The 21808-nt window shown below is 43.6% G+C and overlaps 1 protein-coding gene and 1 pseudogene across 1 annotated transcript in view; both read right to left on the bottom strand.

The window, feature by feature from the left end:
* Ppp1r42 (protein phosphatase 1 regulatory subunit 42) overlaps window positions 1–19611 on the bottom strand; it is a 42314-nt gene extending 22703 nt beyond the window's left edge. The window contains exons 1-5 of the mRNA XM_032890575.1: window positions 19545–19611; window positions 14206–14423; window positions 10922–11088; window positions 10358–10496; window positions 4487–4603 (exon numbers count right to left, since the gene is read on the bottom strand). Of these exons, the coding sequence (XP_032746466.1) occupies window positions 4487–4603; window positions 10358–10496; window positions 10922–11088; window positions 14206–14334 (552 nt within the window). The 5' untranslated portion in view covers window positions 14335–14423; window positions 19545–19611. The remainder of the gene's footprint in view (window positions 1–4486; window positions 4604–10357; window positions 10497–10921; window positions 11089–14205; window positions 14424–19544) is intronic.
* Window positions 19612–20338: 727 nt separating this feature from the next.
* LOC116890369 lies at window positions 20339–20439 on the bottom strand (annotated as a pseudogene).
* Between the last annotated feature and the right edge of the window lie 1369 nt (window positions 20440–21808).

The raw sequence follows: 21808 nt of genomic DNA on the forward strand, positions 1-21808 counted from the left end.
CCATCACCAGACCTGCTGAGTTCTCCACTGCATAACGTGTGCACGCATGCATGTGCACACGCACACGCACACACACACACACACATTAAATAATAAAATGTAGTTTTAAATTTTAGAAATGAATCATGAAGGACCCTGTTTAAATGCAGGTTCTCAGCATCGGGTCTGGGGAAGAGGTTGCTACGCTGCTGCTGCTGCTGCTGCTGCTGCTGCTGTAAGTTCTCTGACGCCATGTGAAGCTATGAGGGTGTAGAACAATTCTTTTGTTTCCTTAGCCTTTGGTCACTTCCAATAGGCTGAAAAGGCCCTGAACCAAATGTTAGGTCATGGAATTTGTAAGCCTCAGTCTTTGGGGCATTAAAGTCTGTGGACTGTTTCCTTATCCCTTAATGATTCTGCATTCTAGGAATCTGTAGCTCTATGAGTAACCGAGCTCTGACCTCAGACATCTCAAATATATGACTGCACTATTTTGTAACAGTTGTTTCTGAGAGACAAGAGCGCTTCTCATAGAAGACAACGGTGTGCATGGTGAACTGTTACCTGGGTTCACCCATGAGAAGAGCTCACTGAACTGAGATAGCCTGGAAAGTGTGTGTGGTGCCCTCCTCACAGAGCACCAGTGTCTTCCAGAGCCTGACCATGCCCACAGACACAGCGGACGATGCTAAACCATCAGGATCCATCAGAAAGTCCTTCCTTCTATACTCGACATCCGTTTCTTAAGAAACGCTGTTTCCTTCCATACCCTGGCTCACAGACGAGGGCCCCACCACGGTGTCCACTATACTTAAACTTGGCACAGAAAACAATACCTCCTTCCATATTTGCCTCCACGATGCTATCGTCATTGCCCAGTATGCTGAAGAGTCAGTCAGCCCTACATTCTGACCTCTGCACTGTAGGTAGCCTCACACACCCAACTGTTAGTTTTGTGTTTTTTCTGGAATATTTTAAAGACACTCCAACTTGACCAAAATTCATGATTTTCTTGTTTCCCAAATCTGTTTCTGAAGCTGTCCATACCCTGCTTTCCTCTGCTCCGTGCTCCCTATATCCAACCCAGAACCAAGTCATGCTTGGTTTGTTCTCCAAATGTTGGTTCTATGGTTTGTTCACCTCCTTTCCTCCCTCACTCTTACGGCTTCTACCACTCAGTTCTTAGACTGGACTCTTCCAATCTGATCCTTACACCCTACTTACACAGGACCCTTTCCAAAATGCTGCCATTGTATTACATCACACCCTCAATGGCTCCTGGTGCTCTCAGAATAAACACAGGACTCTATCAGAGTCCAGGCAGCTGGTCTGTCTACAGCTTCTGTATGGCCTGTCTGCCTTCCCTCGCTCAGTTTCCATTCATTCTGTGTGAAATGCATGTTTGCCTTAGGGAGCCTTGTCCTTGCCTGTCCCTGGGAGCTCACTTCAGCTGTGTCTTCTGCAGGAAGTCTGGTGCCCTTACCAACTGATGCAAGTCTTCCCATTGCAAGTCTTCACCACCACCCTTGTGGTCCTTGTGAATGGTTTGCTTTACTTCCCCCTGGTATTTCCCTCCGCTTTTCCACTAAGAGCCCCCGCCCCCGCCCCGCCCCGCCCCGCCCCCGCCCCGCCCCTGCCAGTGATTGTCTGTTTCATGCTCACTGTGGTCTCTACCTTTGCCTGGTTAGCACTGCCACAGAGCAGGTATGAACAGAAGACTGTCACTGAATGGACAGGAGATGAAGGGTAACAGGCTGGAGGATCTGACGTCAAGAGACAGGATAGGAATTCAAACTAAGAGGTGCAGTGGAGCTGGTTTTGCAGAAGTTCCCTACTCGAGAAGCTGTGGACCTGGGAGGAGAGGGAAGCTGGTTTCTTTCCTGTGCTTCCTCTTCTGCCTCTCAACCACCCCTTTTATAAGTCCCTGGTCTGGATAAGCTTCGCAGAGATGGGAGCGGCAGACGGTAACATGGTAGAGGCTCCCCGACAGCTTAGGTCTGGAGAGTAAAGGGAAGGGACGAAGCCCCTGCTTGACCACGCCCTAAACTCTGAAGGCTGTGCCTGGGCTCTAATGTGCTCACTTCCCTAGAGATTCAACTCTTGTTTCCTCCCCTCCACCCCCATGCTCAAAGACTTCAGTAGCCTTCAGTAGTTTTCACAGCTCAAGTTGCAATCTTGGTTGGAAGACTTCATAATGATCATTCAAAGAAATCATTTTGAAAATTTTTTAAGAAAAAATTATTTTCCATGCCAAAAATATACTGTAAATACTATTGTTTCTACCACATGAAAATCCGTGGCTAAGGCCGGAGGGATGGTGCCCCAGTTAGAAGGCTGTTCTTTTAGAGGACACAGGTTCAATTCCAGCATCAACATGGTAGCTCTGTAAATGCAGATGTAGGGGACCTGAGAGCCTCAAATAGACATATATACAAGTGAAACACCCAGGAACATTAAATAAATAAATAAATCTATTTTTAAAATCCACAGACAAGACTAGCAGGATTTCTCATTGCACTGGGTAATCCAGTATAATTACAATTATTTATTAAGATGAGTGACTATAGAGCCATTTGTAACTATATATTTGAATTTAAATCCCGAATTTGTCTTTTTCAAGCTCCTGCCAGTTATCAGCGGCAGCTATCATTTTAAGGTTGTGCTTTCCTGCGTAATAAGTACGTTCAGTGTACTTGTGTGTTCTCTGTGGACTCATTTGTGGAACCTACTGGTGTCCATGCAGGGGCAGCTGCTCTCTAAGTGCTGAACACCTCAGGTCATTATTGCAGTGCCAGCCGCTCTAACAATGGCCGACTTTTCCCCACGGCACAAAGCCGCTGTTGCTGACAACCTTTCGATGGAAGTCACTGACCTTATGCATGTATTAGAGATTTCGTCCCCAAGGCATAAGCTTTACACTAGCAGGGGAAAGTGAAAAGAATGCGAAACTTAGAGAGCTTGGATTCCAAATACATACAAAGAAAGAAGTTACTATTCAGATAGTAACTTCTGGACTCTGTCCTTTGACGAAGCCTTCAGAGGAATATTTAAATCACGAAGCATGCTCAGATGTATCTTGGCACTACAGTCAGATTCCGATAGACTGAGTCCATGCGTTCTTTGCACGTTTTTCTCACAGGTTCACGTTTTTTAGCAACTGGCATTTCTTTACAGTACTGAGGAGTCATGTTTCTTGTCCTGTCTTTTTGGAAATGGAATTATTTCTCTGGATTTTGGGGAAATTCTGCTATAATGTTGGAATAAGTCTCAACATGCCTTTAGTCTTAGCTAGGAGAGAGTGCTGACCATTTTATTCCTGCACCTGAACATTCTACAGGTTCCATCTAAAGTTACACCCAGTAAACCCACTCCTCCTCATCTCCAAGCAACCACCGTCTCCTTTTTTCAGGCACACCATCTTACTTCTGGTCTGTCTTGCTTCCCGACACTCATTTTTCATACAACAGGCAGAGAAATCCTTTTGAAAACTACAATCCTTCCCATGAAGTCATGATTATGTCTGTGAGGACCTTGTCATCTGGCTCTGGTGCCTTTTTTCCTAATCCTGTGTTCTGTGTTGTGTTACTTCTGTGTGGAACTAGCAATGAGTCAGAAATAAAGGCTAGCCCTGGGATTTATATTCTCTCTCTCTCTCTCTCTCTCTCTCTCTCTCTCTCTCTCTCTCTCTCTGAAGCGATCTTTCTATATACATCAGGCTGGCTTTGAACTTTCAGCAATCCTATTACCTTTGTTTTCCAAGTGCCGGGCTTACGGGTGTGTGCCACTATGCTTAGCTTGCTCACTCTTTTTTTTTTTTTTCGGAGCTGAGGACCCAACCTGGGCCTTTGGCGCTTGCTAGGGCAGCGGCCTCTACCACTGAGCTAAATCCCCAACCCTGCTTGTTCACTCTTGAGGCCTGGAAGTGAATCCTTCCTTCCTATAGGAGTGCCCAACACAGAGCTGATTAAATGTAACGACGTGGTGTGGTATAATATAATAGGGCATGCACTTGGGGTTGGGGATTTAGCTCAGTGGTAGAGCACTTGCCTAGCAAGCGCAAGGCCCTGGGTTCGGTCCCCAGCTCCGAAAAATAGAAAAGAAAAAAAAATAGGGCATGCACTTGACTAGTACAGATTAGAATGGGGCGTCTTCTCTGTGCTTCTCCACATAGCATCAGGGGACAGTGAAGAATGGTTCCTAGAAACTCATTCATTGGGAGAATAGTTAGACAGGAAGGAACTTTGTCCCTAGAAGAAAAAGTTTGATGAACGAATAATGTAGATATGAAAAAGCACAAAGCTTCCATTTGGTTGGTGACATAGGGAGACCTGGGGTATGGAGGAGAAATGGGGTAAGAAGATACAATGGTTATATTTAAGACATATAGATTCAGAAGCTAGTTCTAGAATAAATACAGAATAGTTATTTTTTGGTGACACATTTTATCAATATGTCAAACTATATTGTAAAGCCACAATTCCATGTAAATATTTCGACTTCATGTTACCTTCACGTGCATCAGCTGGTTGTCAACTGCAATCAGGTGATTAAGATTCTCCAGCATCTCTAAATCTTTTATGTCATCAATGTTATTGTTGCTGATATTCAAAGTAGAGAGGGATTTCTGGAAGAAAAACAACTAAATTAACATTAGTCTCTAAATGCTATACACAGGAATTAGGTCTTGGGTCTTTCAAAGCTCCAAAGCGTCAGCCCAGGCCTCTCTTAGGCAGGAAACAGCAGCCATGAGATACTGTTCCACTGTCTTTTTCGCATGTCATGTTTAGAACTTCAGTGTGTGATAGAGTGGACTTTTGCCTCTTGTTCCCTCCACAGACCCTATGAATACAATATGAACCTACAAATTAAAAAGAAAAGAATGCAAGCAGTAAAAATGACTGCTCCTTGTGGACAAAAATGCTTGCCGCAGCTTAAGCACACGACCGTTCTGTGCTATCGCAGTGAAGAAATCACATGATTTGACACGAAAGAATCCCTGGCTGTTCTTTTTATCTTTTCCTCTTTAGTTTTCTCTTGATAATTCATTTGTTCAGAAGGCACTTGAAATAATAATTTCAGTGTTAGCTATTAAAATGAGAACATAAATATACTATGTGGTAATACTAAATGAGGAATCCTAACATCTGAGGCTTGGAAATCAGTCAAATCTATCCACCAAGACAGTCATGCAGAGCCAACCTTGAGAAAAAGTCCTGACATTTGGAGTTATGATTAGTCTCTATTATTTGAGTAATAATCTCATTATGACATTTCTGTGCACAATATAATGGATTTACTTGTAGTCACCTGTTGTGGTTTACCCTGGAGTTATCTATATTTTGATGCTAATTCCACCACTGCCTAGTCAGTACTCAGGACTCAGGTGACTTCACCAGAACCTTCTCCCCATTGAATTTGTAAAATACAGGTGAGAGCAGGTACAGGATAGAAGGAGGCCTGTCATTGGAGGAGAAGGAAGGATGGGCGGGAGAGAAGTTTGAAGGAAGAGGAGGAGACTGGAACAGAGAGGAGGAGAGACAGGAGAGACAGAGAAGGTGGTAACGGCGGAGAGAAAATGGAAGCTGACGTTAAGATTCCACTCTGTTACACTCAAACTAAAAGAAGAAAAACTAGGGAAGCATCTGGAACACATGGGCACTGGAAAAAATTTCCTGAACAAAACACCAATGGCTTATGCTCTAAGATCAAGAATCGACAAATGGGATCTCATAAAACTGCAAAGCTTCTGTAAGGCAAAGGACACTGTGGTTAGGACAAAACGGCAACCAACAGATTGGGAAAAGATCTTTACCAATCCTACAATAGATAGAGGGCCTCATATCCAAAATATACAAAGAACTCAAGAAGTTAGACTGCAGGGAGACAAATAACCCTATTTGTTCAGAGCTAAACAAAGAATTCACAGCTGAGGAATGCCGAATGGCTGAAAAACACCTAAAGAAATGTTCAACATCTTTAGTCATAAGGGAAATGCAAATCAAAACAACCCTGAGATTTCACCTCACACCAGTGAGAATGGCTAAGATCAAAAACTCACGTGACAGCAGATGCTGGCGAGGATGTGGAGAAAGAGGAACACTCCTCCATTGTTTGTGGGATTGCAGACTGGTACAACCACTCTGGAAATCAGTCTGGAGGTTCCTCAGAAAATTGGACATTGAACTACCTGAGGATCCAGCTATACCTCTCCTGGGCATATACCCAAAAGATGCCCCAACATATAACAAAGACACATGCTCCACTATGTTCATAGCAGCCTTATTTATAATAGCCAGAAGTTGGAAAGAACCCAGATGCCCTTCAACAGAGGAATGGGATACAGAAAATGTGGTACATCTACACAATGGAATATTACTCAGCTATCAAAAAACAATGACTTTATGAAATTGTAGGCAAATGGTTGGAACTGAAAATATCATCCTGAGGAGGTAACCCAATCACAGAAAAACACACACATGGTATGCACTCATTGATAAGTGGCTATTAGCCCAAATGCTTGAATTACCCTAGATGCCTAGAACAAATGAAACTCAAGACGGATGATCAAAATGTGAATGCTTCACCCTTCTTTAAAAGGAATAAGAATACCCTTGGCAGGGAATAGAGAGCAAAGATTAAAACAGACACAGAAGGAACACCCATTCAGAGCCTGCCCCACATGTGGTCCATACATATACAGCCATCCAATTAGACAAGATGGATGAAGCAAAGAAGTGCAGGCCGACAGGAGCCGTTGTAGATCGCCCCTGAGAGACACAGCCAGAATACAGCAAATACAGAGGCGAATGCCAGCAGCAAACCACTGAACTGAGAATGGGACCCCTGTTGAAGGAATCAGAGAAAGAACTGAAGAGCTTGAAGGAGCTCAAGACCCTTATTAACAACAATGCCAAGCAACCAGAGCTTCCAGGGACTAAGCCACTACCTAAAGACTATACATGGACTGACCCTGGACTCTGACCTCATAGGTAGCAATGAATATTCTAGTAAGATCACCGGTGGAAGGGGAAGCCCTTGGTCCTGCTAAGACTGAACTCCCAGTGAACGTGATTGTTGTGGGGAGGGCGGCAATGGGGGGAGGATGGGAGGGGAACACCCATAAAGAAGGGGAGGGGGAGGGATTAGGGGGATGTTTGCCCGGAAACCGGGAAAGGGAATAACACTCGAAATGTAAATAAGAAATACTCAAGTTAATAATAATAATAATAAAAAAGATTCCACTCTGTGTATTTACAGGTTGTTATTAATGTTCTTAAGGGATGGATGTGTACTGGGCTTTGTATGTTTAGGTGGGCAATTATATCTTATCAATTGGGTTAAAAGTTATTGTGTTGTATATTCTTTTATGTGACGGTTTGAGTGTAGGAAAGTGTGCCGCCGTGGAATTGGGATGTGTGTTTCTGGCATAGAAACCTGCCTTGGGAACCAGATAGGTAGAGAGATTGCTGCCAGGCTCAGAGAGAGAACTTTGGCAGTGGGATATGGGATGGAGTACAGTGGGTGAGACGATTTGCTGACTGAGAATTAAGATATCTAGCAGATATCTTGGGGCACTGCAGGGTAGACCTAGTGGGGATAAAAGACAGCATTTTTATTTTTATATTTTTACAACAACAGTCACCCATCTAGTGCCCTTTTCAGATCCTGCCACTAATACTTCTTAAGGTTTGAGATAATTGAAAAATGATGCTTTAGTATTTGGATTTCAGAATCTGCTTGAATCTGTACAAAAACTAAACTAGCAAAATGTTTTCAGCGATGTTCTGTGATAAAACAAAGACAAAGAATGACGATGTACCTCTCACTGGCGCATGCTAAGTGCTACTGAAAAGTGCCAGGATTAGTGTTAACATGATTTTACACCTCTCACTATAAGCATTCCTTCTGATGGTCATTTTCTTGTAAATAAGCAGAAAACATTGTGGGGGTGAGGGGCATGGTGCAATTTGACTAACTGGCAGCGGTTGGACTTTTCTTAGACTTGTTGCCTGACTACCTTTATAGCAAAAGGAGTGAGTGCCTACCAACCACATAGCCAGAATCAACTACTTTCGGCGCTCATGGAGTCCTTGAGAGAACTACACAATGATGCCTGCTAATTGTTACACTCGCCCTGTTTCAAATAGTTTATACCAGGTATTTTGCTGTAATAAACCTCTGTGAATTGTAGACCTGCAACATTTCCACATGGGCAAGAGAGGAAGTACTTTCTCCATGTGGCCCAGCAGAGGACCACTGACATTGATGACAAACAGGCAAAGCAGTGGACAAATCCAAGACTCTGTTTCTAGGCAATGGAAGACCTTCATTTGTATTCGAGATGTGCTGTGATTGGTCTAGCATGCCCTTGTGGTTACTTAAACTGGCTCACTTACTGAGCCAGCTGTGAGATGCCCTCCTACGTTCCTTCTCTGCTAACGTCACACTAGGTTCCCTTTTCTGGCCCATTGGTAGTAAATGGAAGAAGGAAGCCCAGCAGCAAGCACATGAGTTGCGGAGCAGTCAGCAGAGGGAGCTGTGAAGGCGGCAAGGCAGCTGCTATGGTCATGCTGCAGAGGCTGTGGGGAACTTTGAGAGTGCCCAGTGCAGGGACAAAGAGGGTGGGGAGTGTGGTAGACAGAGAGAGGGGATGGGGAGCAGAAGCTGAAGGACACAGTACAGAGGTACAAAGGAGAGACTGCGAGACTTGAGCACTGGAAGAGTTCTCCAGAACTGCCAAGCCTTTAGGGACAAAGATCTCAGACATCCAGACCTAAGCTGTAGCACTGTGACTGTCAGCTGTAACACTGTGGCTGTCAGCTGTAACACTGGTTGTCAGCTGCAACACTGGCTGTCAGCTGTAACACTGTGACTGTCAGCTGTAACACTGACTGTCAGCTGTAACCCTGTGGCTGTCAGCTGTAACACTGTGGCTGTCAGCTGTAACACTGGTTGTCAGCTGCAACACTGGCTGTCAGCTGTAACACTGTGGCTGTCAGCTGTAACTCTGTTGGTGTCAGCTGTAACACTGTTGCTGTCAGCTGTAACACTGTGGCTGTCAACTGTAACCCTGTGACTGTCAGCTGTAACACTGTGGCTGTCAGCTGTAACACTGTGGCTGTTAACTGTAACACTATAGTTGTTAGCTATAATATTGGCCACAGTCAAGGGTTGATGAACCCTGACACCCAGACCTTTCCAGAAGCTACCACATTAGTTGCTCTAAGGGCTACATACAGAACCACTACTTCATAGGTTGGCGCTAACACTTAGAGCTTTAAGGGTCCCCATATCCAAAGCTCACCGTTGTCCAACATGGCAAGCTTATAATCTCTATCACTTGGGAGGCTGAGGCAGAAGGATCACAAATTCAAGGCCTACCTGTGCTAGACTCAGTCAAGGCCAACCCTGGGCAAATTAGTGAGTTTGTCTCAAAAATAAAAAGTAAAAAGAGACTATGGACACTAGAGCAGTGGCAGAGTTAGCAGGCACAAAGTCCTCTCCCCATCCCGAGAGCAGGGATTAACAAAGCAGACTGCCTGAAGGCAAAAGACCAGGCCTGCAGAGCGGTTCCTTGCTCCTTGTTTTTTATCCAGAAAACCAAAAGCCTCCAGTGGACTGGCTGGTAACAGGCCTAGCTGTCCCCTCAGCAGGGTGGGCTAGTTGTTGCCATTGAGGTTGAGGTTGAAATGTGTCTGGTGATAACACAGTGGTGTCCATGGGGAGTACATGGCGTAGTAACTCGGGCACTTCTTTTCTAACTTAAGGGACACTTGTCAGTTGTCTGAGGGCCATATCATTCCTTTCGCTTCTGGGTCCTCTAAATCAAGTGATGTCACATTTATAAATCTCCCACTCCAGAAATGAAGATGGTGTGACAAAGACACACGAGGTTTAGGACTAGCACCAAATCCTGCATGCATCTCGGCTTAAGACTGGCTGAGAAGCCACACGGATGTATCCTCAAACCTGGTGAGTGTATGACCCCAACGTTTGGGAGGCTGATGCCTGAGGGTGTATTTCAGAAAACTCAAATCAATGAAAGCTTGCCAAATAATTGTACACTCCCTTTTCCTTAAGGTTTCTCCCAGATTTAAAACCATGGGCCATGATAATCAGTAATGCCCACGTTATGGGCCTGGGTTAGAACATGAGTTCACATTGCCTGAACACTTCCTTCTTTCCATCCTGGCTGTCCCAAGGAGGTGGGCAGCACTGCCCGGTTTGAAAACTAACACCAAGGGGCTGCTCAACAGAATCTGCCTCAGCCCGCAGCTTTCAGTGGGCAGAGAAGTAGATTATGGACACTCTGAAATACACCCTGGGCACTTCCTGCTCCACCCTGCACTCCCGTCCCAGCATTTGAATATGGTCTTACTGCTAGAGAACGAAGAGTCCTTGGGTCAAACAGGAGCTTTTCTCCCAGGGGGAGCCTCTGACTTTCAACATGAAGCTCTCTCAGCTCCTCTAATCCTTCCAAGCCTTCGACGACTGCAATGTAATTGCCTCCCAGATACCTGCAACACAGACACGGTCTCAATAGAGGACCTGAGGACCACTCAGGTTTTAGGGATGCTAAATATATAACAAGGAGGGCAGGGGAGGTAGTCACTGGATGAATCACTTGCTTGGCAAGCAGGAAACCCTTAGTTTGAATCCCCAGAACCCACATAAAGCTGTTCTTATTAGTGAGCATAGGTTATCCCGGAGTTCCGGTAAGATGGAAGTTGGACAACCCCCAGAAACTTGTGTGTCACAAAGATTGTTTCAAACACCGCAGGAGGTGAGGCAACCCTGGAGTTTGTTTTCCTAGCTCCCCGTTAATGCCTGCATTCACTCACAAGAATGTATGTGAACACTGGAAATGGTTGCCTGCATAAAGTATGGACAAGAATCTTTTTAAAAAATCAGTTAACAGGATTAAAAAAATAAAACCACTTACAGTTTTTCCAATTTCTTTAGTGAACTGAGGTTTTCGATGCAGGAAATGCAATTGTTCTGTAGGTACAAGTGGGTCAGATTTGTGTTGTAATTCAGGTTAGTGACTTGACTAATTCGATTATCATACAAATATAAAACGCTCAGGTTTTTACAAAGAGAGAGGTCATCCTGAAAAGAAATCAAAACAGGTCCTATTTATTTACCCCTGCAAGTTGGAGGGGTACAAGTTGGAGTCTAAGAAATTCTTTCCCTTGGGCATTTCTACAAATCTCACTAAAGCTCTTACAAAGTAACATTTCTTGCGCTTAGCACGGTCAAAACTAAGACTGTAATGATTACAAAATAATTTGGGGGTTTGAAATTCGATAACTGTGCTAGGAAAATCGCTTGTCTTAAGATTCTCCTCAGTAATTGTCCGAGGAAGCAATTAGAGACGCTCCTGAAAGCTGAAACAATGAACAAATTCTTGTCCAAACATCATCATAAAGCAGGGTTTCATCTTTCTGCAGGATTGGAAGCAAACAGTTACAGTTTATAATACTGAAAACCAGAAACCATCCAATAGTCAAGAGTAATGGACAGCTGGGTGTGGTGGTGCACACCTCCAGTACTCAAGCTAAAGCAGGTGGATCTCCGTAAGTTCAAGACCAGCCTGGTCTTCACGGTGAGCTCCAAGCCAGCCAGGGCAAGAAAGTGAGACCCTGTCTCAGGGGGAAAAAAGATTTAAAAACTCTGATAGCACGGGGTTGGGGATTTAGCTCAGTGGTAGAGCGCTTGCCTAGAAAGCGCAAGGCCCTGGGTTCGGTCCCCAGCTCCGAAAAAAAAAAAAAAAAAAAGAAAAAAGAAAAAAAAAAAAAAAACTCTGATAACGCTATTGAATACTGTAGAACAAACTTTTATTCCTTTGCAGACTTCCTAAGAGTGAAAGCAGTGGTTCATTATTACCCACTATTGTAACTATCTGAGTAGCGAGACAGGCAAGCACATTTCCAGCATTGGGTGACAGATGCAGGCAGAGCTCTGTGAGTTCAAGGCCAGCCTGGTCTACACATGGAGTTTCAGGACAGCCAGGGCTACATGGAGAGACTTGTCTCAAAACAACAACAACAACAACAACAACAACAACGCCAAAACCAAAGAAGTTTATGCTGGGTTTCAGCATCTGATTAAAATGGTTGTCTTTGAGGAGATTTAAATCTTAAAAATGAATGGTGTGCTTTAAAAGGCTAATGTTTTCTTACCCATGAAGCAGCCCAGAGTGGTTACACTCGAGGAGGACAGAAGTTCTACCAGACCCCCAGGCTATCATTAAGCACACATTTGGGAATTTTAAGTGTCCTAGTTCCTCTCATTTCAGTATAGACTATTTTAACTGGTTTGCTCTTCTCTTAACAAAGAACTTTGACAGTACAGGAGTAATGATTGATCTGTGGTTAAAAAACATTAAAACATTTTTAGATTTATTTTATATGTATGAGAGTTTTGCCTAGTGCATGTATCTATGTGCCTGTTGCCTTCAGAGACCAGAGGAAGGCTTCAAATCCCCTGAAACTGTAGTTACTGAGGGTTGTGAGCCGTCTGTGGGTGCTAGGAATGGAACCTTGGTCCTCTGCAAGAGCCACTAAACTGCTGAGCCATCTCTTTCTCTTAAAAAAATTAAAACAAGCAAACAAATGAATAAAGGTCAGGCAGTGGTGATGTATGCCTTTAATTCCAGTAGGACAGCCAGAGCCACACAGAAAAACCCTGCCTCAAAGCCGAAAGCCGAAAGCGCCGACAGGAGAGGCTCCACCCAGCAGCCAACTCAGGCAGACGCAAACACCGACAGCCAAACAGAGGATGGAACTTGGGAATTCTTATGGAAGAATAACAGGAAGGATTACAGCCCCTACAGGGATAGGACTCCACAGGAAGACCAACAGAGACAACTAAACTGGACCCTTGGGGCTCTCAGAGACTGAACCATCCACCAAAAAACATACACAGGCTGGACCTAGGCCTCCCGCACATATGTAGCAGATGTGCAGCTTGGTCTTCATGTGGGTCCTGAACAATTGGAGTTGAGGCTACCCCAAAAGCTGTTGCCTGTCTGTGGGATATGTTCTTCTAGCTGGGCTGCCTTGTCTGGCCTCAGTGGGAGAGGAAACACCTAGCCTCTCAGACACTTGATGTGCCAGGGTTGGGGGATGGGGGGGAGGGGAGCACCCGCTAAGAGGAGAAGAGGAGGGGAGCTGAGGGAAAGATAGTGGGAGGGCTGACTGGCAGGGAAGCAGGGGAGCAGTGATTGGGATGTAAAATGAATAAGTGAGATAATAATAATAATAATAATAATAATAATAATAATAATAATAATAATAATAGATTTTTAAAAACAAAAAATTAAAAGCTTTCAGTGTGGGCTGCTGGGGCTTTCTGGGGAAAGTCTATGCATGGTAAGATGACACACAGTGCTTTGAGCAACAAAAGAGAAACATGAGGTCGTGCAACTGTATTCCTGGGGAAAGGGGTCATTGGGAATAGTCTAGGGGGGCTTGCCTGTAATCCTAGTGCTTGGAGAAATACTGAGAGAAATATTATGGGTTTCAGTTGGGCATGATGGCCTTTAATTCTAGCCCTTGGGAAGCAGAGTTCGATCTGGTCTGCAGAGTAAGTTCCAGGAAGGCCAGGACTGCACAGAAAAATCTTGTCTAATACAATTGGCCCAGAATAATTGTATTTACATAATTAAATTATATGCAAAAACTTCACCTTTGAACTTTTATTGGAGGAAAGGAAGGACTGGGGTGACATAGGACCTTGGATAAGGTGAGCACGTATTGCCCCTGGGTGTGTCAAAAGTTTGAATTGTTAAATTTTTTTTGAGACAGGTATAGCTCAGACAGGTTTTGAGCATGAAATCCTCTGGTCTCAGCCTCAGAGTGCTGGGGTTATAAGCAAGCAACTATCTTATTTCTTAACATTTTGGTATTTCGAAAGTATTCCAAGGCTCTGGAATGGCACAAAAGCAAGTTTTCCAAATTCTGTTTGCAGTGAAAATACAGGAGTATTTTAGGGAAACGGGAAAATATATTTGACAGATACTTATAAAATACAATGCTATATTTTTCAGAAACTTAATATTCTAAGCATCAAACAAAGGAAATTAGAATAGAACATAATATGAAACTTCTGGTAGAAACAGTTAACAAGCTTGATCAAGATAGAATTATTATACCGGGCATGCTCTTAAACCAATAAAAGTTATATTGCTAACTGTGCAAGACCAAAATAATTTAAAGTTCTTACAATCGAATCTATATTTCTGTCTGAAAAATTTATGTGTGTTATTTTCTTCAGGCATTGTACAAGGGTTTCTTCTTTTCTGGGTTTAAGATTGCTGTTTTTGGCAATTAAATCCACTGTCAGTCGAACCATGGTTTCTGCATAAGTCAAACTCTCAGCGAAAGCTCCACTTTGACAGCATGTCCAGAAGCAGGCTTAGGTATCACGTCCACTTTCTAAAACTGAAGGGAACAAGGGAACATTGTGATACAGAGTCAGTCAGGACAGGCTGAGTTACTTCAACTCTCTCACGTACAACTGCTTGGTAAGCTAGGCTGTTGGCATTTATGCCCTCTGGTACTTTCTATCTTTACAGCCAACTCTTTTCATTAAAACATTTAAAACCAAGGCTGGCTGTGGTAGAACACAGTCTTAGCACTTGGGAGGCAGAGGCAAGTGGATCTTGAGTTCAAGGTTAGCCAAGGCAGACCATGTCGTGTCTCAAAACAAAACAAACCACCCAAAGAAACAACCAACAGAACATTTAAAACACAAAAACTGAGTTAAATGTACATTACTTATTTGCCTTTTATTGTTTGTGTTTTGAAATAGGATGTGACTGTGTTGCCCTGGGCTAGCCTGGAACTTGCTGCCTCTTCTTCCTGAACCTTGGGATTAGAGACCTATTTATGACAACACCAAGTAGTGGCGGTCCTGCCCCCCTCTTCTCCCTCCTCCTTTTGATTTTTATTTTTTAGAGCGTCTTCTGTGTATTGCCCAGCCTAGTCTCCAATTGGAGATCTTTCTGCCTGGCCTCTCATACTGGGATTAAATTCTTAAGCTGCCAAACCTTACTTTCACTTGTAAATATTTTCTACCCCAGAGCAATAGTGAATTGCTTTTGTGGGTACCTCCTCCCTCCCCCTTCATTTTTTCTAGTGCTGTGATAAAATCCATGGGGTCGCTGCATTCTAGGCAATCACTTTACCTCTACATTAAGCTATATCCTATGTCCTAGGGTAACCTCTTTTAAAATGATTGTTTATCCTCTTTGAGTAAAAAGGAAAATTGTCCAATGCTCTTATTTCATAGGTGGAGAAATTATAAATCTCAGAGAGTTAATCCAGGCTCTCCAGTGTCACTCCTCACAGCATCTGCAACAGTCAGAACTGGGAAAGCCCTGAGTTATACACAGGATCATACAGACACCTCTGATGGCCCAGGCCTAGATATTGTATGTCATGCCAGGAAACGGCAGCCTGATGCAATCTTTTCCAGTGCAATTCTGACAGTTCAAATATTAGCATCAACACTGACTGAGAAAACATTCTTGAAGTATTTTCTAAAATAAAGTTAAGGCAAGTGCATCCACGGGACCCACATTTGATTACTAGCCCCAAAAAAAATTATAAATAAAATGAAGTGGGTGTGTGTGTGTGTGTGTGTGTGTGTGTGTGTGTGTGTGTGTGTGTGTGTGTTCCCTGGGAATTTGTAGGCATTAACAGCAGAAGGGAGGTGGGAGGGACTCGTGAGGTTCCACCTCTCTCTGAGGATCTATAGGAGTTAATGGTGACAGGAGTTGGGGGAGCCTTTTTCTGTCCCAGTGGTGTAACCATTGCTAAGGTGCCCATGCTCCTGTAAATAACCCTCACCTAAGCCCTGCAATCAAGTGGAACACACAGATTGGTCCAGGACAAAACAGACGTGGAAGTAGAAGAGGGACTGACCAGCTGGGAAGAGAAAGGGGCAAAGGGAGGGGGAGGGTCCGAGAGAGGGCAATAAGGGGGGGAGGGTGCCCAAATTACTTTATGTGCCTTCATGAGGATATCATAAGGAAACACATTATTATGTAGAATGTATGATGCTTAAAAAAAAAAACCCTTAAAAATAAAACGAGGGACTTTCACCAGTGATACTGCTTGTGGTCTAGCCTCTTGGGAGGCTGAGGCAGGAGGATTGCTGGAGTCCATGTGTTTGAGGGCAGGCAATGTGAAGACCTGTCTTAACTACTTAAGACAAGGACAGTCCTACTAGTTCAAAGGGACAGTGTGGGAATGCGTGCAGGACATCTCCCTGTGCCTGCAGGCGGTGTGCTCCCAGGGCAGCTGGGAGTGTGAGGGACACAAACTGGCAGACTACTTAAGACTGCCATATTTCTTATCATTTTGTAATTTGACTGTGTGGTTTTCAAGTGTGAGCTTTGAAGAGCACAATACCGTGTTGCAATATTAAAAGTTTGGCCATGTGGGTTAACGTTCTGGACAGTGTCTGACACAGGTCAAAATACTTGTTGCAGTCGTCATTATGAATCTCTTGCCATTTTATCCACAGAGGCTTCACTCTCTGATCCTGAAAGCATCAGGACTATTAAGTAGGGGACATGTTATGAAATATGAACTATGATTACTTTGTAGTTATATAATATAGCTTTTAATTACTTTGTGTAAATTATTATACGTTATCATAAGCATACGCTAACCTGTTTTTCCTGTCACCCTAAAAATCAGATATTTAACTGACAACTATCCTTGTCTCCCAAATTGTGCTTCATATTTCTGAACTAAAAAGGTAACCAAACGCCCAATGTTAGAATGCATTATTTACTGTTTCGTTGCATCTAGAATTATACCAGATAAACAGTTTAATTTACATAGTATTCTATGGGTATGAGTTCAGTGCTTAGAAGAAAACTGAGTTTGATACATGGTAAGTGTGTCCTTATACATAAGCATACTACCCATTACCAGACAATAGGATTGCTCATTAGATGCAGATCTGAAGGGACAGGTGCCCTTCAGCCTTCAGAATGTAAGCTACAGACCCTTCAGAACAAAAGGGCGTCCTGTATTTCTACTGCATAGATTTCTGAAATTTGCTTATACTTTTATTACTTTTTAATAAAATTTGAAATTAATGCCAGATCCATATATAAGCTTAAAATATAAAACAGTAAAAACCTGATTTAAGCTTAACATGACAGATAATAAACCTAGTGTCTGTGAGGTGCATGCAGGAGAATCCCAGGGCTCAAGGCCAACCACAGCTACACTGGAATTTCAGGCCAGTCTGAAATACATGAAATTCTGCTTCAAAAAACAAAACAAAACAAAACAAAACAACAACCACAACAAAAGAACTCTGTGTATGTGTGTGTGTGTGTGTGTGTGTGTGTGTGTGTGTGTGTGTGTGTGTGTGTATGTGTGTTGTGGCTCAGTGATGGTCTAGCATTCACAAGGCCCTGGATTCATCCCAGTGCTGGGAAAAACAAACAAAACAGAACAAAACAAAAAAAAAAAACAGACCAACCAACCAACCAAAACCCCCAAAAGGTCTACTTTCCTTCCTCTCAATGCTTCAGTTAGGCCATTGCTATGGATGTACTCATGCTTTTGTTACACATGTCCACATACCTAAAAAGTACAGTTCTTTTTTTCTCCCAATCTTGCATGTCTTTTTTCTGCGAGCCTTTTGTTTTGGAACGCCACCTGGCTTAGCATACACAGCTCTAGAGTGTTGTACTGCTGGGGCTTCCTTTCTCGATGGACCCCTGGGTCCTTCTGTATTTTGCTTTTATAATGCTGCTTTTATGCTTCTTGTCTATGTTGCCTTTACAACAAGGTTTAATCTAGGAGTGGACATTCCTGGCCTGCACATTTTAATGTCACTGTATGCTCCCAAATTGTTCTTCAGTGAGGCTTTGACATTTACCGGTGGTGGCAGTGGCCATAGATACGGCTACAGCTCTGATATCAGCAATTTAAAAAAAAAAAAGATTTAAATTTATTATATATACAGTGTTCTGACTGCATATATGCCTGCAGGCCAGAACGGGGCACCAGATCACATTATAGATGGTTGTGAGCCAACATGTGGTTGCCGGAATTGAACTCAGAACCTTGGGAAGAGCAGCCGGCACTCTGAACTTCTCTAGCCCGATATTTTTACGTTGGGTTTTAATGCACCACTCTTGACACACTGGAGCGTGAAGCATCTCCTTGTCAGCCTTTCAGAATTCCTTTTATGTGCAGTTCGCTGTTTCTGTATCTTATTCACTATTTCTACGGGGTTGTGATTTGATAGGTAAGTTTTAGAACTTATGCACATTCCTATTGCATAATAACTTCTGTCATTGTGTGAGCTATCTCTCCCCAGCCCCGGGCTTGTCTTTGCTATTTTCTTGTTTCACTTGTTTTTAACAATGAAAACTGGTTTTATTTTCTCCTTGAATAGGAAAGGGCTTTTCACAAGGGAAGCAGGCAGGCGGGAGGGCAGGCGGGCTCGGTGGCCACTGATCTTGCACCTGCTGTGATTTGCCCAAGCAGCATATTTGAGAGTGGTATATTCTGAATTCTTTCACCACAGATGATTTCCATTTAAAAACTAGTGCCTCTGGAAATTAATCAGATTTGAAAAGAAAGGAGGCAGAGCTGGTGGCACACGTATAATCCCAGAACTGAGGAGGTAGAAGAAAAGTTCAAAGGCAGCTTTGGCTACAAGTGAGTGTTAGATTATCTTGGGCTACACGAGACTGTGTGGAAAAGAAGGAGCAGGCTTAAACTGTTTTTAAATCAAGAGGTGGCCAATGAATGTGATCAATAAGCTATAGGGAAAGTGACCAGGGCCTTGAATGTGGAAGGGACTCACAATAATCAAAACCACAAAATATTAAATAAACTTCTTGGGAGCAGTTCATGAAGATTGTTTTGTCAGAACACCCCATTCTTTCATTAAGAAAGCACGAGCTGTAACTTTTCTGGTAGTGTAGTTTCATTGTTTTAGAGAAATAAGCCCCCGGGGCTTAAACCGCACTTAGTAACTTGTGGACATTTTAGAACATTATAAAAACAACAAAGTCAACAACACACTCGTGGGAGTGCCCTTGATTTTCTCTGCGAAGAAGTCGTTTCCCATAATATCTCCTACTCGATACAATTGCTAGGATTCATCTTCCCTGAAGCTAGAGGGAAAGCTTAGAGCTGCTTCAGGGTGCTCTGGAATCCATCTTGATGGATCCTCTGCTGACTTTCACCCCTAGGCTCCTTGCAGGCCGGGTAGGATGGACGGTTTTGGAGTTTGGTTTCTACCTACATTTGGGGTGCAGCTGAGCTCAGTGGCGTCCACTAAATGGGTCTTCAGCCCTCAAAACTTTTCAAAGCCTGGGTCCTGTTCCCTCAGCCCCTCCACCCTGCCTCAGGCTTCTAGAAACTTTCCAGCCTTGCCTTCTGGTCCAAACTAGTCTTCCAAACTGTGTCTGCGATTCTAGCTGTTTAGGGACAGGGCCCAGGGACCTGAATCTTAACCGGTATTAAAAGTCGGCGTGCACGAACGTTCCTGGCTAGGGTTTCCGGGGGGGGGCGTCTCACCGCTCTGTCCAGTCCGGTCTGTAACTGGTTTGGTCAGTGTCCCTGTACCCGGCTCCTACAAAGCCAGCGGCGGTTGCCAGGCAACCAAATGCTCAGAAACGCCTGGCAGAGGAAGTCTCGTGACACATCCGGGAAGCCGGCAGGGCCCGCCCTGAGTCTGGCTCTTTGTGACAGGGGACAGCAGAAGAGTTGATGTTGTGCACTGGTGGTCCTGAGAAAAGACCAATTAGCATTTCCCTCTCCATCACCTTTGATTATTTTAGTGTCCAGTAACCATACCTGCCCCGTATAGACCCAACAGGAATTGCCTGAAGGTACAGCCACTACTCCATCTTACTAGAATAAAACCCAAACTTGGGTTGATATTCAAGGCCATTTATCACGACACCCCTCACAGTTTGTCGCTTCCTGTCGTCAGGTCAAAGATTCTCCGGTTTAGATATGCTCTGTTTCATTCTCCAGCTTTTGGGGTAGCAATAGCATGTTTCCTTTCTTTTGTTTTTGTTTTTGTTGTTTGAGACAGAATTTCTCTGTGGAGCCCCATCTGTCTTGGAACTGGAGACCAGGCTGACCTCGAACTCTGAGATCCATCCACCTACCTCTGCTGGGATTAAAGGCATAAGCCACCACCATCAGGCCCCACCCTCACTCCCCCACCCCCCCACCCCCCGGAGCTGGGGACCGAACCCAAGGCCTTGCGCTCTACCACTGCGCTAAATCCCCAACCCCTCTCTCTCTTTTTTTAAAATAACTATTCACTTTGCATCCCAGTCACTACCCTCGATCCCGGTCACAGAAATATGGAACATTTCACAAATTTGCGTGTCATCCTTGCTCAGGGGCCATGCAAATCTCTGTTATCGTTCCAATTTTCGTATATGTGCTGCTGCTGCATTTTATTACATTTTATTCCCCTTTTATCTCAGTGCACACTTTCAGAAAGCCTTAATGTTGGGTTTTGTTAGTTTCCGTTTTTTCTCAACTACTAATGTGACATTCTTCAGCGTAACAAGGATCTGCCTTTGTTTAAGAAAAGAAAGAAAAGTGAGGACAGTATTCTTTTATGTCACCACTGTCAGTGGGTTATGTGTATCTGCTGTGTATCCCAGTACGCACTTGATAAATGTTTGCAAAATGAGTAAGATGAATGAAAGACAAGGAAAAGGATAACACTTAACACAGGAAACCCTCATTCACAGTGGAAAGGACTCACGAAATGTGGCGCACACCTTTAATCTCAGCACTGCGGAGGCAGAGGCAGGCAGATCTTTGTGGGTTTGAGGCCAGCCTGGTGTACAAAGTGAGTTCCAGGACAGCCAGGGTTGTTACACAAAGAAACACTTGAAAAACCATTAAAAAACAAAACAAAACCCTAACTCATTGCTGAAACCAGTTGGTTGTGGTGAGGGAAGAAGGAAAGAGAAATGCTAAGCCAGGTGCAGATTCATCAGCAACAAAAGGAGAAAAATAATGATTCAGTATTCACAGCTTGGAATTCAGTCACACTGGAGAACAGGCTCGTGTATGAGGGCTGCTGCCTCCCAGGAGAAAACGCTGTAGGAGGACAGGAAGTGAGAGAATAATTAAAACAAATCAGATGCCTGTCTTAACGAGTTTCATGGGTCATCCCACTGGGGACAACAGCTTTAACAGGGTGTCGAGGGCTGGCTTCTTTCTCTGTGTAGCACTTAGTCTGCAGCTAACACTGCTAGAGGCCCTGCGGCGAGGCCTCACGTTCAGGAAGTCATCGGGACTCACTTGCTCTGGAAGTCTTGGTTTTAGAAAAGTTTCCTAGATCATGAAACAGACTGTGCTCTCATTTGTGGTAAAGCTATTCACATACTTATTTTTTATATTTGAGATAGTTTCCTGCTGTGCAGCTCAGACTGGGCTCAACTTCATAGGTTCACATAATCCTACTTTGACTCCTGAGTATTTGGGACTGTACAGGCCACCATACCTGGTATACATACCTTTAAATATGCAATATGGTATGCATATCTAGACATGGACATATTTGATAGTGGTCCTTTCAAGGCAAGAGGCAAGATTATGACTATATATATATATGTGTGTGTGTGTGTATGTGTGTGTGTGTGTGTATATATGTGTGTGTGTGTGTGTATATATACATATATATATATATACCCTCTCTTTATAAAAATGATAAAATTACATTTGAAAATTCATTTTGGATCTTCTTTATGAGGTTGAAAATCACTTTGTGATTATTTGTGCTTAAGATGGTTGAATTACTAATAAAT

Source organism: Rattus rattus, chromosome 1, assembly GCF_011064425.1.
Source record: "Rattus rattus isolate New Zealand chromosome 1, Rrattus_CSIRO_v1, whole genome shotgun sequence".
Taxonomy (NCBI): Eukaryota; Metazoa; Chordata; class Mammalia; order Rodentia; family Muridae; genus Rattus; species Rattus rattus.